Source organism: Pristiophorus japonicus, chromosome 5 (assembly GCF_044704955.1).
Source record: "Pristiophorus japonicus isolate sPriJap1 chromosome 5, sPriJap1.hap1, whole genome shotgun sequence".
In the NCBI taxonomy this organism is placed as follows: Eukaryota; Metazoa; Chordata; class Chondrichthyes; family Pristiophoridae; genus Pristiophorus; species Pristiophorus japonicus.
Window position 1 is genome coordinate 227,678,933 of NC_091981.1, and position 17,059 is coordinate 227,695,991.

The 17,059-nt window shown below is 49.4% G+C and overlaps 1 protein-coding gene across 1 annotated transcript in view; it reads right to left on the reverse strand.

Moving 5' to 3' along the window:
- Positions 1 to 17,059, reverse strand: part of LOC139264146 (alpha-2,8-sialyltransferase 8F-like) — a 102,921-nt gene that overhangs the window by 47,680 nt on the left and 38,182 nt on the right. Inside the window, exon 3 of the mRNA XM_070880232.1 lies at positions 1,629 to 1,715. Coding sequence (XP_070736333.1) covers positions 1,629 to 1,715 — 87 coding nt within the window. The remainder of the gene's footprint in view (positions 1 to 1,628; positions 1,716 to 17,059) is intronic.

Below are 17,059 nucleotides of genomic sequence, written 5' to 3' on the forward strand. Positions count from 1 at the left end.
TGCATGCTGAATTTCTCAGTGGTGATAATGCTCAAATTAAGACAGCCACACCGCTGAAAAATCCACTTTGGAAGGGTTCATTAGTGCTGGAACCCATTTATTCACTTTTGGAGATGATGTGGGGTAGCCCAACCACGAAAACGTTTTGGCGCTAAAGGCCCCAAAAAGGTAGGGGGAGCACCAGCTTTCCAGCGGCCCTTGTACTATAGGTAGAAATAATATAGTCGTCAAAGTTGCTCATTCCCAGAATCTTTCAGGGTACGGATTACAGTTAGCAAGAAAACATTTTGTCAGCAAGAAGAGATCTTTTGTTAGCAAGGAATGATGAATAAGGGGCCAATGGTCTCCCAGCTAAGAGATAGCCTATATCACACACAAACAAGGCAATGATAAACAGATCAGTTCAAAAAACTGAAAAACTCCAATCACATCAAAATGAATCATCAAGGTTACAAGGATGGTATACGTGACTAGAGCCCAATACAGATCTTAATCTTTCCTTTACAATTCATAGAGAGAGATAAGAACAAAAGAATCATCGAAGGTTACGAATCCACAATTAAATCAGGTAATATTGTTTATTTCTCTGCATAAGGCATTTGAGTGTATCAAGACTCGGTCGATTATTTGCCAGTAAGAAATTGGTGTCAAGTCTAAGAACCTTACAAGTAAAGCTGATCTACAGCAATCAATTTGGAAGCCAACAGGTGCACTGTGAGCAGAAACCTATGGGAAGCAGGGAGGTCCATAGCACGAACAGTGGAGAGGCATGAAATATAAGTTCCCAGATGAGTTTAATTGAATAAATTGAGGTGAATCTGCAATGGTAGCATTTTGACCATGTTTCTAATTTTAAGAAAGCAGAAGAAGGAAATATTTGTATTTACATAGCCCCATTCACATCCTCCGGATGCCTCAAAGCACTTTACAGCCAATTTAAAGCATAGTCACTGTTGTTATGTAGACAACTGTGGCAGCAAATTTGTGCACAGTAAGTGCCACAAGCAGCAATGGGATAAATGACTGTAAACAGGAAAACTTGTGGAACAGCAACCTCCAGCTGCCCAGATTACTGGGCTCACAGGTGAGTAGATCTGGCACAACATGTTAAATGAGACAGGCATTGCACATATGCATGACTGATAAGTGTGTTGCAAAATACAGGATAGAAAAGGCATAATAGGAAAGGTCTACAAGTAGATGATACACATAATTAGTAACCTCTATGGAACTGTTGATAGATAGAAGATGGATAGATACTAATTTAGTTTCAAGTTCAGACTAAAGAAAGCTATGTCATATACACACCCAATAAACACCTATGGATCTGCAACCCTTGGGACAGCATTATAACGAATTTCCTTAAACCCAGTCAGCTTAAAAGTGTGAAAAGAGATTTGGCAAACTATAATTATAGAGATTAAAATTATAGCGTATACACAGCATTCTTTTTCCTTAAAAGAAGCATTACAAAATAATATTTGTATAACACACAGATAGAAACACAAATTGTTTTAGACTAGATTACAACCACTTCATTTTCAAAAATTGTTCTCCCTGAGCAAATTCTAAGGAACTACAATATTGTAACTGTACAGCACTACTTAAGTTTGACATCGGAAAATTACCTTAAAATTGTGTGCTCTTCAGGATTCTTTTTCCACTCACATTTCTGAATTTCCTTGACTAGTTTAATAAAATCATCTTCAGAAAACCTAAAAGCATAAAATCAGATAATCAGGAACTAAAAAGTAAGGAAGACAAGGCTGAACATCCATGTTGATGTTGGCAAAATACAGGCGTAATGCAGGGGCTTCTCAATTTTGAAGGTTAGATTTTAAGGCAGGACCAATTTCTGTTAGGTTTGTTGCCAATGAAATTTCTGCTCCAGGTTGGGGTGGAATATAGGAACATAGGAAATAGGAGCAGGAGTAGGCCATTCAGTCCCTCGAGCCTTCTCTGCCATTCTATAAGATCATGGCTGATCTGATCTTGGGCTCAGCTCCACTTCCCTGCCCGCTCCCCATAACCCTTCACTCCCTTATCTTTCAAAAATCTGTCTATCTCCACCTTAAATATATTCAATCACCCAGCCTCCACAGCTCTCTAGGGCAGAGAATTCCATAGATTTACGACCCTTTGAGAGAAGAAATTCCTCCTCATCTCAGTTCTAAATGGGCATCAGTTCTGATGCCTTATGCCATCAGATGGATTAATTTACTTCTCACACAGAGCTCCTCACTCATGGACTATGACTCCAATTGGACGAGTTAGTATCTACTGGGCTGCATCTTCCTCAGAATATGCTTCATTCTCCTTTCCCCTAACCTCTTTACCACCTTCTCCTCATGAATAGAATGAACAATGATAAATAAGAACCCCTTAATCTGAATGTTGCGTATGTATAATATATGTATATACCCTGTACACTCAATGTACAGTTACAGAAGACCACTGAATGTATCGTCACATTGTATACACTATGCCTGTACCACCAGAGGGTGCAACTGGTGGAGACCTAGGGGGTCACCTGCACAAAGAAGGTAACCAAGTATAAAAGGGAGCTCACCTCACTGTACCCTCATTCAGGAGCTGCAATAAATGGACTAAGGTCACAACAGTTCAAGTGCAATACCTTACCTCATGGAGTCATTACTTGAGTGCTTACAGACACAATACTGAGTGTGGGTAAAATTTCCCAGGAGTCTGATAAGCCCTCAGTCTGTAAGATAAAGTCTACCTCTATACATCACCAATGCAAAACTTCTCAAGGCTGCAAACAGGAAGCACGTCTGCCAGCATCAGCTGTGCATTTGCTATGCGACCATGCTCAGCACATCATGATGGTGAATGCCCGGTATCCTGGCAGCCGTCATCATGCTTTTATTATGTGCCAGTCTGCTGTTCCCTCAGTCTTTGAGTCACATTGTCAAACAGAGGCTGACTGCTGGGAGACAAGGGCTATCCCTCGACCACCTGGCTCATGACTCCGCTCCACAACCCAACCACATGTGGCCAGCATGTGTACAACGAGAGCCATACTGCCACACGAAACATCATACATAAGAACATAATGACATAAGAATTAGGAACAGGAGTAGGCCATCTAGCCCCTCGTGCCTGCTCCGCCATTCAACAAGATCATGGCTGATCTGGCCGTGGACTCAGCTCCACTTACCCGCCCGCTCCCCATAACCCTTAATTCCCTTTCTGGTTAAAAACCTATCTATCTGTGATTTGAATACATTCAATGATCTAGCCTCATCTGCTTCCTTGGGCAGAGAATTGCACGGATTCACAACCCTCTGGGAGAAGAAATTCCTTCTCAACTCGGTTTTAAATTGTCTCCCCCGTATTTTGAGGCTGTGACCCCTAGTTCTAGTCTCCCCGACTAGTGGAAACAACCTCTCTGCCTCTATCTTGTCTATCCCTTTCATTATTTTAAATGTTTCTATAAGATCACCCCTCATCCTTCTGAACTCCAATGAATAAAAACCCAGTCTACTCAATCTATCATCATAAGGTAATCCCCTCATCTCCGGAATCAGCCTTGTGAATCGTCTCTGTACCCCCTCCAAAGCTAGTATATCCTTCCTTAAGTAAGGTGACCAAAACTGCACACAGTACTCCAGATGCGGCCTCACCAATACCCTATACAGTTGCAGCAGGACCTCCCTGCTTTTGTACTCCATCCCTCTCGCAATGAAGACCAACATTCCTTTCGCCTTCCTGATTACCTGCTGCACCTGCAAACTAACTTTTTGGGATTCATGCACAAGGACCCCCAGGCCCCTCTGCACCGCAGCATGTTGTAATTTCTCCCCATTCAAATAATATTCCCTTTCACTGTTTTTTTTTCCAAGGTGGATGACCTCACATTTTCCGACATTGTATTCCATCTGCCAAACCTTAGCCCATTCGCTTAACCTATCTAAATCTCTTTGCAGCCTCTCTGTGTCCTCTACACAACCCGCTTTCCCACTAATCTTTGTGTCATCTGCAAATTTTGTTACACTACATTCTGTCCCCTCTTCCAGGTCATCTATGTATATTGTAAACAGTTGTGGTCCCAGCACCGATCCCTGTGGCACACCACTAACCACCAATTTCCAACCCGAAAAGGACCCATTTATCCCAACTCTCTGCTTTCTGTTCGCCAGCCAATTCTCGATCCATGCTAATACATTTCCTCTGATTCCGCATACCTTTATCTTCTGCAGTAAACTTTTGTGTGGCACCTTATCGAATGCCTTTTGGAAATCTAAATACACCACATCCATCGGTACACCTCTATCCACCATGCTCGTTATATCCTCAAAGAATTCCAGTAAATTAGTTAAACATGATTTCCCCTTCATGAATCCATGTTGCATCTGCTTGATTGCACTATTCCTATCTAGATGTCCCGCTATTTCTTCCTTAATGATAGCTTCAAGCATTTTCCTCACTACAGATATTAAACTAACCGGCCTATAGTTACCTGCCTTTTGTCTGCCCTCTTTTTTAAACAGAGGTGTTACATTAGCTGCTTTCCAATCCGCTGGTACCTCCCCAGAGTCCAGAGAATTTTGGTAGATTATAACGAATGTATCTGCTATAACTTCCGCCATCTCTTTTAATACCCTGGGATGCATTTCATCAGGACCAGGGGACTTGTCTACCTTGAGTCCCATTATCCTGTCCAGCACTACCCCCCTAGTGATAGTGATTATCTCAAGGTCCTCCCTTCCCACATTCCAGTGCCAGCAATTTTTGGCATGGTTTTTGTGTCTTCCACTGTGAAGACCGAAGCAAAATAATTGTTTAAGGTCTCAGCCATTTCCACATTTCCCATTATTAAATCCCTCTTCTCATCTTCTAAGGGACCAACATTTACCTTAGTCACTCTTTTCCGTTTTATATATCGGTAAAATCTTTTACTATCTGTTTTTATGTTTTGCGCAAGTTTACTTTCGTAATCTAGCTTTCTTTTCTTTATTGCTTTCTTAGTCATTCTTTGCTGTCGTTTAAAATTTTCCCAATCTTCTAGTTTCCCACTAACCTTGGCCACCTTATACGCATTGGTTTTTAATTTGATACTCTCCTTTATTTCCTTGGTTATCCATGACTCGTTATCCCTTCTCTTACCGCCCTTCTTTTTCATTGGAATATATTTTTGTTGAGCATTCTGAAAGAGCTCCTTAAAAGTCCTCCACTGTTCCTCAATAGTGCCACTGTTTAGTCTGTGTTCCCAGTCTACTTTAGCCACCTCTGCCCTCACCACTGTAGTCCCCTTTGTTTAAGCATAGTACGCTCGTTTGAGACACTAGTTCCTCACCCTCAATCTGTATTACAAATTCAACCATACTGTGATCACTCATTCCGAGAGGATCTTTTACCAGGAGATTGTTTATTATTCCTGTCTCATTACACAGGACCAGATCTAAGATAGCTTGCTCCCTTGTAGGTTCTGTAACATACTGTTCTAAGAAACAATCCCGTATGCATTCTATGAATTCCTCCTCAAGGCTACCCCGTGCGATTTGATTTGACCAATCGATATGTAGGTTAAAATCCCCCATGATTACTGCCGTTCCTTTTTCACATGCCTCCATTATTCCCTTGATTATTGTCCGCCCCAGCATGAAGTTATTATTTGGGGGCCTATAAACTAGTGACTTTTACCCCTTACTATCTGTAATCTCCAGCCACAATGATTCAACATTTTGTTCATTGGAGCCAATATCGTCTCACAACTGTCCTGATATCATCCTTTATTAACAGAGCTAAGAAACATAGACATAGAAAATAGGTGCAGGAGTAGGCCATTCGGCCCTTCTAGCCTGCACTGCCAATCAATGAGTTCATGGCTGAACATGCAACTTCAGTACCCCATTCCTGCTTTCTCGCCATACCCCTTGATCCCCCTAGTAGTAAGGACTTCATCTGACTCCTTTTTGAATATATTTAGTGAATTGGCTACCCCACCTCCTTTCCCTTCTTGTCTATCTTTCCGAATTGTCAGATACCCCTGTATGTTTAATTCCCAGTTTTGGCCACCCTGCAACCACGTTTCTGTAATGGCCACCAAATCATATCCATTTGTAATGATTTGTTCCGTCAACTGATTTACTTAATTTCGAATGCTGCGCGCGTTTAGGTCGAGTGTTTTAAAACTAGTTTTTAAACCATGATTTTTAGTTTTGACCCCTCCTGCAGCCCCTTTATATTCATACATATTGTCCCTTCCTATCACCTTGTGGTTTACACTTACCCCAGTGCTACTCTGCTCTGTTGCCTCCTGCCTTTTGCATTCTTTCTTGGGGTCCTGTTCATCTGAGCTCTCACCAACTCTAACTAGCTCAGAGCCCTCTCCTGGGTTCCGAATACTCCTCGCATTGAGGCACCGAGCTTTTAGGCTTGCCTTTTTATTACACTTTGACCCTTTAGAATTTTGCTGTACAGTGGCCCTTTTTTTTTTGCCTTGGGTTTCTCTGCCCTCTACTTTTACTCATCTCCTTTTTGTCTTTTGCTTCTGTCTCCATTTTGTTTCCCTCTGTCTCCCTGCATTGGTTCCCATCCCCCTGCCATATTAGTTTAACTCCTCCCCAACAGCACTAGCAAACACTCCCCTGAGGACATTGGTACCGGTCCTGCCCAGGTGCAGACCGTCCGGTTTGTACTGGTCCCACCTCCCCCAGAACCGGTTCCAATGCCCCAGGAATTTGAATCCCTCCCTGTTGCACCACTGCTCAAGCCACGTATTCATCTGAGCTATCCTGCGATTCTTACTCTGACTCGCACGTGGCACTGGTAGCAATCATGAGATTACTACTTTTGACGTCCTACTTTTTAATTTAGCTCCTAGCTCCTTAAATTCATCTCGTAGGACCTCATTTCTTTTTTTACCTATATTTTTGGTACCAGTGTGCACCATGACAACTGGCTGTACACCCTCCCTTTTCAGAATGTCCTGCACCTGCTCCGAGACATCCTTGACCCTTGCACCAGGGAGGCAACATACCATCCTGGAGTCTCGGTTGCGGCCGCAGAAACGCCTATCTATTCCCCTTACAATTGAATCCCCTATCACTATCGCTCGCCCACTCTTTTTCCTGCCCTCCTGTGCAGCAGAACCAGCCACGGTGCCATGAACTTGGCTGCTGCTGCCCTCCCCTGATGAATCATCCCCTCAACAGTACTCAAAGCGGTGTATCTGTTTTGCAGGGGAATGACCGCAGGGGACCCCTGCATACCTTCCTTGCACTGCTCTTCCTGCTGGTCTTCCATTCCCTATCTGGCTGTGGACCTTTCACCTGCGGTAAGACCAACTCGCTACACGTGCTACTCACGTCATTCTCAGCATCGTGGATGCTCCAGAGTGAATCCATTCTCAGCTCCAACTCCGCAACGCGGTCCGTCAGGAGCTGGAGGCGGATACACTTTCTGCACACCTAGTCGTCAGGGACACCGGAAGTGTCCCTGAGTTCCCACATGGTACAGGAGGAGCATATCACATGACCGAGCTCTCCTGCCATGACTTAACCCTTAGATAAATTAGTTTGGCGACAACACTGTTAACAGGTTACTTAGTGATATAAAAAAGAAAAAGAAAAGCTACTCACCAATCACCAGCCAATCACATATCCCTTTGGCTGTGACGTCACCTTTTGATTTCTTTCTACTTCTTTTTTGCTTTTTCTCCCGGCTGGAACTGCACAAGCTGGGCCTTATGTAGGCCTCTCCTGCACCTAGAGCTCCCGCCTCCGATCTGCCGCCGCCTCTCGCAGCCGCTGGGCCTTATGTAAGCCTCCCCCGCACCTCGAGCTCCCGCCTCCGATCTGCCGCCGCCTCTCGCAGCCGCTGGGCCTTATGTAGTCCTCCCCCGCACCTCGAGCTCCCGCCTCCGATCTGCCGCCGCCTCTCGCAGCCGCTGGGCCTTATGTAGGCCTCTCCCGCACCTCGAGCTCCCGCCTCCGATCTGCCGCCGCCTCTCGCAGCCGCTGGGCCTTATGTAGTCCTCCCCCGCACCTCGAGCTCCCGCCTCCGATCTGCCGCCGCCTCTCGCAGCCGCTGGGCCTTATGTAGTCCTCCCCCGCACCTCGAGCTCCCGCCTCCGATCTGCCGCCGCCTCTCGCAGCCGCTGGGCCTTATGTAGGCCTCTCCCGCACCTCGAGCTCCCGCCTCCGATCTGCCGCCGCCTCTCGCAGCCGCTGGGCCTTATGTAGTCCTCCCCCGCACCTCGAGCTCCCGCCTCCGATCTGCCGCCGCCTCTCGCAGCCGCTGGGCCTTATGTAGTCCTCACCCACACCTCGAGCTCCCACCTCCGACCATTGGCTCCACTGTCTGTACCATTCTGGAGGAGCCCGACAGCACTCCTGGGTTGCACTGCACCTGCAAACAGCTGGGTGGCATGCTTAGATGGAACATTGGTCTCACACCTTACCTTCCCTCTGTTACTGATCATCACAGTGTTCTCTTCGCCACAATGCTGAATTAATAGCCACCACGAATCAAACATTCCAATCCAACTTTATGCATATATCCAACCAATATAACACAAAAAAAAATCAACTAATCACCCTTGTGCATTCCCTTAGTGCCTGTCTCTGATGTGCCTTTGCCTGTCTCGTGCTCCTACAAAGTGCCACCCCACTGGCTGCAGCATGCTGGTGAGCTGCTGACTTTCAGAGGGGGAGACTGCAAATGGCCTTGCAGGATGACCTCGTGGAATTCTGGGCCTAATAGACCCAGTTTTGGACTGCACCATCTCAGCATGGGTGGCAGCAGTCTGTACTCCAGCAGATTACTAGGATTGCTGAGGCGCTGCCCCAAGGGAGTGGCGATGAATCTGTGGATGCTAGCTGGCTGGCTGACAAGCAACAGCAAGAGCACTGGCAGAGCGGCAGTGGTGGGAGTACAAATCCTGAGAGAGGACAGCAGGTTCGGCATCTACCAGTCCCTTGGGGCAGACTGCTGGACTGATGTGACACCCAGCAAGCCCCTTTCAACACTGTTAAACCCAGCCGTGGCAGCAAGCTGAGCTTGTATGAGTTCAGTCATAAGTATCAACTGTGGCTCAATTAGCAGCCCTCTTGCTTCTGAGTCAGAAGGTTGTGGGTTCAAGTCCCACTCCAGAGAATTGAGCTCATAAATCTAGGCTGACACTCCAGTGCAGTACTGAGGGAGTGCAGCACTGTTTGAGGTGCTGGCTTTCAGATGAGATGATAAACCAAGGCTGCTCTCTCAGGTGGATGTAATGGACCCAATGGCATTATTTCAAAGAAGAGTAGGGAGTTATCCACGGTGTCCTCATCCATCATAAGTAATATATCCTTACCATACAGTATAAATGCACACGAGGCCCATACTTGAGAGAAGGTCACTCTGTGACCAATTACCTTTATTACCAAGACCCTTTTATACCTGAGAGTCCAGGTTAGGAGTGTCTCCCACAAGTTCACCCCCTAGTGGTCAATGTTCTCAAGGTGTACAACTTAGGTCAGCTTATACATGGGTTGCAATGATAGTTGAATACATGACATCACCTCCCCGCCAAAGTCTTATTGGGATCACAGGTTAAGTCTCTCTGGTGGTTTACGCTCCCTTGTAGAGCGCCTGAGTTGGGGCTCCGGTTGTTGGGCGCTGGCCTGAGTGTCTGCTGTTTGCGGTGCTTCAGGCCTGTCCGGACTGCCCACAGTGACTGGGCTCTCCTCCACTTGGTTCCGGTGTTCAATCATCTGTGGTGGAGTAAACTCTACATCGTGTTCTTCCTCTGCTTCTTCTATGGGGTTGCTGAACCTCCTTTTTGTTTCATCCACGTGTTTGCGACAGATTTTTCCATTGGTAAGTTTAACTACCAAAACCCTATTCCACTCTTTGGCAATCACACTGCCTGCAAGCCATTTAGGCCCTTCAGCATAATTAAGGACAAAAACAGGGTCATTGGCATCAATACATCACGCCCTCGCATTCCTGTCATGGTAGTCACATTGTGACTGATGCCTGCTCTCAACAATTTCTTTCATAGTCAGGTATATAAGGAATAATCTGGTTTTGAGCATCCTTTTCATTAGCAGCTCTGCGGATGGAACTCCTGTGAGCGAGTGTGGTCAGGATCTATTGGCCAACAGAAGGCATGATAAGTGGCTTTGTCGGGAACCCCCTTGGATTCTGAGCATCCCCTGTTTGATTATCTGCACTGCTCATTCCGCCTGGCCGTTTGAGGCCGGCTTGAATGGTGCCGTTCTGACATGGTTGATTCCATTGTCTGCCATGAAGTCTTGGAATTCAGTGCTTGTGAAGCACGGGCCATTGTCGCTGACCAAGACATCCGGTAGACCATGGGCGCCGAACATTGCCCGTAGACTTTTTACCGTGGCAGAGGATGTGTTTGAATTTAAAATGGCACACTCAATCCATTTGGAGTAGGCGTCTACGACAAATAAAAACATTTTTCCCATTAAAGGTCCTGCGTAGTCCACATGGATGCGTGACCATGGCTTGGCAGGCCAGGACCGGGGCTAAGGGGGGCTTCACTGGGTGCGTTGCCCAGCTGAGCACACGCGTTGCACCTGCGAACACAAAGGATCTATCCCTGGCCACCAAATGTGTGACCTGGCAATTGCCTTCACCATGACCATGCCCGGGTGCTCATTTTGAAGTTCTCTGATAAACACCTATCTGCCCCTCTGGGGCATGACTACTCGGTTTCCTCACAGTAGGCAATCGGCCTGAATCAAGAGTTCATCCTTGCGCCTATGAAACGGTTTAAATTCCTCAGGGCATGCCCCGTACGTGGCTGCCCAGTCCCCATTCAGGTCACATTTCTGAACTAAAGACTGTAGCGGGTCTTTATTTGTCCAGACTTTAATCTGACGGGCTGTCACAGGTGAGCCTTCACCTTCGAAAGCTTCAACAGCCATGACCATCTCAGCATCATGCCCAGTTGCCCCCTCAGTGGTGGCTAGTGGGAGCCTGCTGAGTGCATCAGCGCAGTTTTCAGTGCCCGGTCTGTGCCGAATTGTGTAGTCATAGGCGGCTAACGCAAGTGCCCACCTCTATGCGGGCTGATGCATTCGCATTTATGGCCTTGTTGTCGGCTAAAAGGGACATTAGGGGTTTGTGATCTGTCTCCAGCTCAAATTTCCTGCCAAACAGGTATTGGTGCATTTCTTTTACTGCATATACACATGCTAGCGCTTCCTTTTCTTCCATCCCGTAGCCCCTTTCTGCCTGGGACAGACTTCTGGAGGCATAAGCTACTGGCTGTAACTGACCATTGGCATTCACATGCGGCAACACACACCCGACCCCATAGGACGACGTATCGCACGTTAAAACAAGTTTCTTACACGGGTCATATAACGTTAACAGTTCGTTGGAGCATAACAAGTTGCGTGCTCTATCAAAAGCCCTTTCCTGGCTGTCACCCCAGACCCAATCGCGACCTTTGTGCAGGAGCACGTGTAGCGGATCTAACAGCATGCTCAATTTGGGAAGAAAGTTACCAAAATAGTTCAGGAGCCCCAGGAACGAACGCAGCTCCATCGTGTTACGGGATCTGGGTGCTTTCTGGATCACTTCCGTTTTGTACGCAGTGGGTCTGATCCTGTCTGCTGCTACCCTCCTCCCCAGGAATTCTACCTCTGGAGCTAAGAAGACGCATTTCGCCTTTTTCAGTCGCAGCCCTACCCGTTCTAGTCTGCGTAGCACTTCCTCCAGGTTGTGGAGGTGTTCTTCAATATCGAGACCCGTGATGAGGTTGTCGTCTTGAAAAAGCACTATCCTTGGAATCGACTTGGAGTCTTTCCATATTTCGCTGAAAGATCGCGGCGGCCGAACGAATCTCGAACGGACATATGTTATACTCAAACAACCCCTTGTGTGTCATGATGGTGGTCAGCTTTTTTGACTCACTCGCCAGCTCCTGGGTCATGTAAGCTGACTTCGGGTCCAATTTTGAAAAAAGTTTTCCACCGGATAGCGTTGCAAAGAGGTCCTCCGCTCTGTGACCAGTTACATTTCTTACCAAGACCTCAAGTGATGAAGGTGGGTGGAGCTTCCCCTTTTATACCTGAGACTCCAGGTTAGGAGTGTCTCCCACAAGTTCACCCCGTTTTAGTCAATGTTCTCAAGGTGTACAACTTAGATCAGCTTATACATGAGTTACAATGATAGTTGAATACATGACAATAGGCAGTCACTCGAAATCGAGCAAGACTTGCTTCCACTCTAAAAGTGAGGAAGAGAGGCCCAGTTGTCGACGGATGAAGTGAGGCCCAGTTGTCGAGGGATGAAGAGAGGCCCAGTCGTCGAAGGATGAAGGAAGGCCCGGTCGTCGATGGATAAAGGGAGGCCCGGTCATCGATGGATGAAGGGAGGCCCGGTCATCGAAGGATGAAGGGAGGCCCGGTCATTGATGGATAAAGGGAGGCCCAGTCGTCGAAGGATGAAGGGAGGCCCAGTCGTCGAAGGATGAAGGGAGGCCCAGTCGTCGATGGATGAAGGGAGGCCCGGTCGTCGATGGATAAAGGGAGGCCCAGTCGTCGATGGATAAAGGGAGGCCCGGTCATCGATGGATAAAGGAAGGCCCGGTCGTCGATGGATAAAGGGAGGCCCAGTCGTTGATGGATAAAGGGAGGCCCGGTCATCGATGGATAAAGGGAGGCCCGGTCATCGATGGATGAAGGGAGGCCTAGTCGTCGAAGGATAAAGGGAGGCCCGGTCATCGATGGATGAAGGGAGGCCCAGTCGTCGATGGATAAAGGAGGCCCAGTCATCAATGGATAAAGGGAGGCCCAGTCGTCGAAGGATGAAGGGAGGCCCAGTCGTCGAAGGATGAAGGAAGGCCCGGTCATCGATGGATAAAGGGAGGCCCGGTCGTCGAAGGATGAAGGGAGGCCCAGTCGTCGAAGGATGAAGGGAGGCCCAGTCGTCGAAGGATGAAGGGAGGCCTAGTCGTCGAAGGATAAAGGGAGGCCCGGTCATCGATGGATGAAGGGAGGCCCAGTCGTCGATGGATAAAGGAGGCCCGGTCATCAATGGATGAAGGGAGGCCCAGTCGTCGAAGGATGAAGGAAGGCCCGGTCATCGATGGATAAAGGGAGGCGCGGTCGTCGAAGGATGAAGGGAGGCCCAGTCGTCGACGGATGAAGTGAGGCCCAGTTGTCGAGGGATGAAGAGAGGCCCAGTCGTCGATGGATGAAGGAAGGCCCGGTCGTCGATGGATAAAGGGAGGCCCGGTCATCGATGGATGAAGGGAGGCCCGGTCATCGAAGGATGAAGGGAGGCCCGGTCATTGATGGATGAAGGGAGGCGCGGTCGTCGATGGATGAAGGGAGGCCCAGTCGTCGATGGATGAAGGGAGGCCCGGTCGTCGATGGATGAAGGGAGGCCCAGTCGTCGATGGATGAAGGGAGGCCCAGTCGTCGATGGATGAAGGGAGGCCCAGTCGTCGATGGATGAAGGGAGGCCCGGTCGTCGATGGATAAAGGGAGGCCCGGTCATCGATGGATGAAGGGAGGCCCGGTCGTCGATGGATAAAGGGAGGCCCAGTCGTTGATGGATAAAGGGAGGCCCGGTCATCGATGGATAAAGGGAGGCCCGGTCATCGATGGATGAAGGGAGGCCTAGTCGTCGAAGGATAAAGGGAGGCCCGGTCATCGATGGATGAAGGGAGGCCCGGTCGTCGATGGATAAAGGAGGCCCAGTCATCAATGGATGAAGGGAGGCCCGGTCGTCGAAGGATGAAGGGAGGCCCAGTCGTCGAAGGATGAAGGGAGGCCTAGTCGTCGAAGGATAAAGGGAGGCCCGGTCATCGATGGATGAAGGGAGGCCCAGTCGTCGATGGATAAAGGAGGCCCGGTCATCAATGGATGAAGGGAGGCCCGGTCATCGATGGATGAAGGGAGGCCCAGTCGTCGAAGGATGAAGGAAGGCCCGGTCATCGATGGATAAAGGGAGGCCCGGTCATCGATGGATGAAGGGAGGCCCGGTCGTCGATGGATGAAGGGAGGCCCGGTCGTCGAAGGATGAAGGAAGGCCCAGTCGTCGAAGGATGAAGGAAGGCCCGGTCATCGATGGATGAAGGGAGGCCCGGTCGTCGAAGGATGAAGGAAGGCCCAGTCGTCGAAGGATGAAGGAAGGCCCGGTCATCGATGGATGAAGGGAGGCCCGGTCGTCGAAGGATGAAGGAAGGCCCAGTCATCGAAGGATGAAGGGAGGCCCGGTCATCGATGGATAAAGGGAGGCCCGGTCGTCGATGGATGAAGGGAGGCCCAGTCGTCGATGGATAAAGGGAGGCCCGGTCGTCGAAGGATGAAGGGAGGCCCGGTCGTCGAAGGATGAAGGAAGGCCCAGTCGTCGAAGGATGAAGGAAGGCCCGGTCATCGATGGATGAAGGGAGGCCCGGTCGTCGAAGGATGAAGGAAGGCCCAGTCATCGAAGGATGAAGGGAGGCCCGGTCATCGATGGATAAAGGGAGGCCCGGTCGTCGATGGATGAAGGGAGGCCCAGTCGTCGATGGATAAAGGGAGGCCCGGTCGTCGAAGGATGAAGGGAGGCCCAGTCGTCGAAGGATGAAGGAAGGCCCGGTCGTCGAAGGATGAAGGAAGGCCCGGTCGTCGATGGATAAAGGGAGGCCCGGTCATCGATGGATGAAGCGAGGCCCAGTCGTCGAAGGATGAAGGAAGGCCCGGTCGTCGATGGATGAAGGGAGGCCCGGTCATCGATGGATGAAGCGAGGCCCAGTCGTCGATGGATAAAGGGAGGCCCGGTCATCGATGGATGAAGGGAGGCCCAGTCGTCGATGGATGAAGGGAGGCCCGGTCGTCGATGGATAAAGGGAGGCCCAGTCATCGATGGATAAAGGGAGGCCCGGTCATCGATGGATGAAGGGAGGCCCAGTCGTTGATGGATAAAGGGAGGCCCAGTCGTCGAGGGATGAAGGAAGGCCCGGTCATCGATGGATGAAGGGAGGCCCAGTCGTCGATGGATAAAGGGAGGCCCAGTCATCGAAGGATGAAGGAAGGCCCGGTCATCGATGGATAAAGGGAGGCCCGGTCATCGATGGATGAAGGGAGGCCCGGTCATCGATGGATGAAGGGAGGCCCAGTCATCGAAGGATGAAGGGAGGCCCGGTCATCGATGGATAAAGGGAGGCCCGGTCATCTATGGATGAAGGGAGGCCCAGTCGTCGAAGGATGAAGGAAGGCCCAGTCGTCGAAGGATGAAGGGAGGCCCGGTCATCGATGGATAAAGGGAGGCTCGGTCATCGATGGATGAAGGGAGGCCCAGTCGTCGATGGATAAAGGGAGGCCCGGTCGTCGAAGGATGAAGGGAGGCCCAGTCGTCGAAGGATGAAGGAAGGCCCGGTCGTCGATGGATGAAGGGAGGCCCAGTCGTCGATGGATAAAGGGAGGCCCGGTCATCGATGGATGAAGGGAGGCCCAGTCATCGATGGATGAAGGAAGGCCCAGTCGTCGAAGGATGAAGGCAGGCCCGGTCGTCGATGGATAAAGGGAGGCCCGGTCATCGATGGATGAAGGGAGGCCCAGTCATCGATGGATGAAGGAAGGCCCAGTCGTCGAAGGATGAAGGCAGGCCCGGTCGTCGATGGATAAAGGGAGGCCCGGTCATCGATGGATGAAGGGAGGCCCGGTCGTCGATGGTGGTGGCTCGAGGGAAGGCTTGCGCATGAGGTAGGACCAAACCTGTTTTTGAAGCTGGTCACAGGCTCACCACCATTGAGATCGCCGGCGGTCGCTTGGAGCAGCTGAATCGTCCGTGGGGAGCGAGACGTGAAGGTCCAGCTGGAAGGACTTGGTAATGAGGAGGTCGGCCTGGAAGATAGATTGCAGTTGGGGTGTGGGGGATGGGCAATGGGTCCTTGCAGCAAGGTTTAAGGGGCAGGTAGAGTACTTTGAGGGTCTGAGTTAGGACCAGAGGGGGCTTAGACAGTGAGGAGAGGGAAGGTCTGAGGGGGAGAGAGGTGGAAGATGGCATCAGATGGTCAGATGAAAGCTTGTTTAGGGAAAGCTCCCTGGGGAGCTGCTATCCCATCCACTATCTTGAGGCCTTCAATCTTGGGGCCCTGGTGTCCTAGCCAATATTTGTCCCTCAATCAACATCTAAAACAGTTTATCTGGTCATTATTACATTGCTGCTAATGTGGGAGCTTGCTGTGCACAAATTAGCTGCCGTAATTCTTACACTACAACAATGACTATGCTTCAAAAAGTACTTCATTGGCTGTAAAGTGCTTTGGGACATCTGGTGGTCATGAAAGGCGCTATATAAATGCAAGTCTTGCTTTCTTTATATTCAGTCCCAGCTTCTATTGCAGCACTCAGACATTGGGTGCCTTCTGCTTGTGCTACAGTGGAAGCTGAGACTTTGGCCATCAGACACGGCATGATGGTTGGGTCCACAAATGCAATAATGGATCTGCCCACCGCTTCCACGCTGGAAAGGATGGGCTCCAAGCTCTACCCAAAGCCCTGTGCAAGGCTTGAGCTGGATTCCTCCATGCTGCTTGACATTGTATTCAGGCTTTCTGGCAGGCTGCCAATGCATCACGCATTTAATTGTGCATACCCATCAGCCTTCTTCTGTCGGCCGCCCCAACGAAGTCTTCATCTAAATTCTGTGCAGCAGAACTCATGTGTAATCTCACCCTCCGGGGAGGTGTCACCTGTGCTACTCTTTCCCCCTGCCTGGCTGCAATCACTTTGGGCTAGAACCTCCACTTTTTTTGTGTGCTTAACACCCACTTAACGTCCATTTTACCACTGAAATAACGTAGAACGCCCATATATCACACATTTTGGCACAAAATGGAAACTGACGGCATTTTTCGGAAACTTATCACCGAGTGTTACTTTCTCCATGTGCTTAACGGCGAGAAAAAATATTACTGCCCGCCCACTTTTTGGGGGCAGGATCAGCAGAATGGGCGAATTCAACGCCCATAATATCACCCAGCGTTTCCACACGGAATTAACGCCGAGATTCAATATAAACGCCCGCGTGCTGTTTTTTTTGTCATAAAGTGCATATTTACTCAAACTAGCAGCCATGG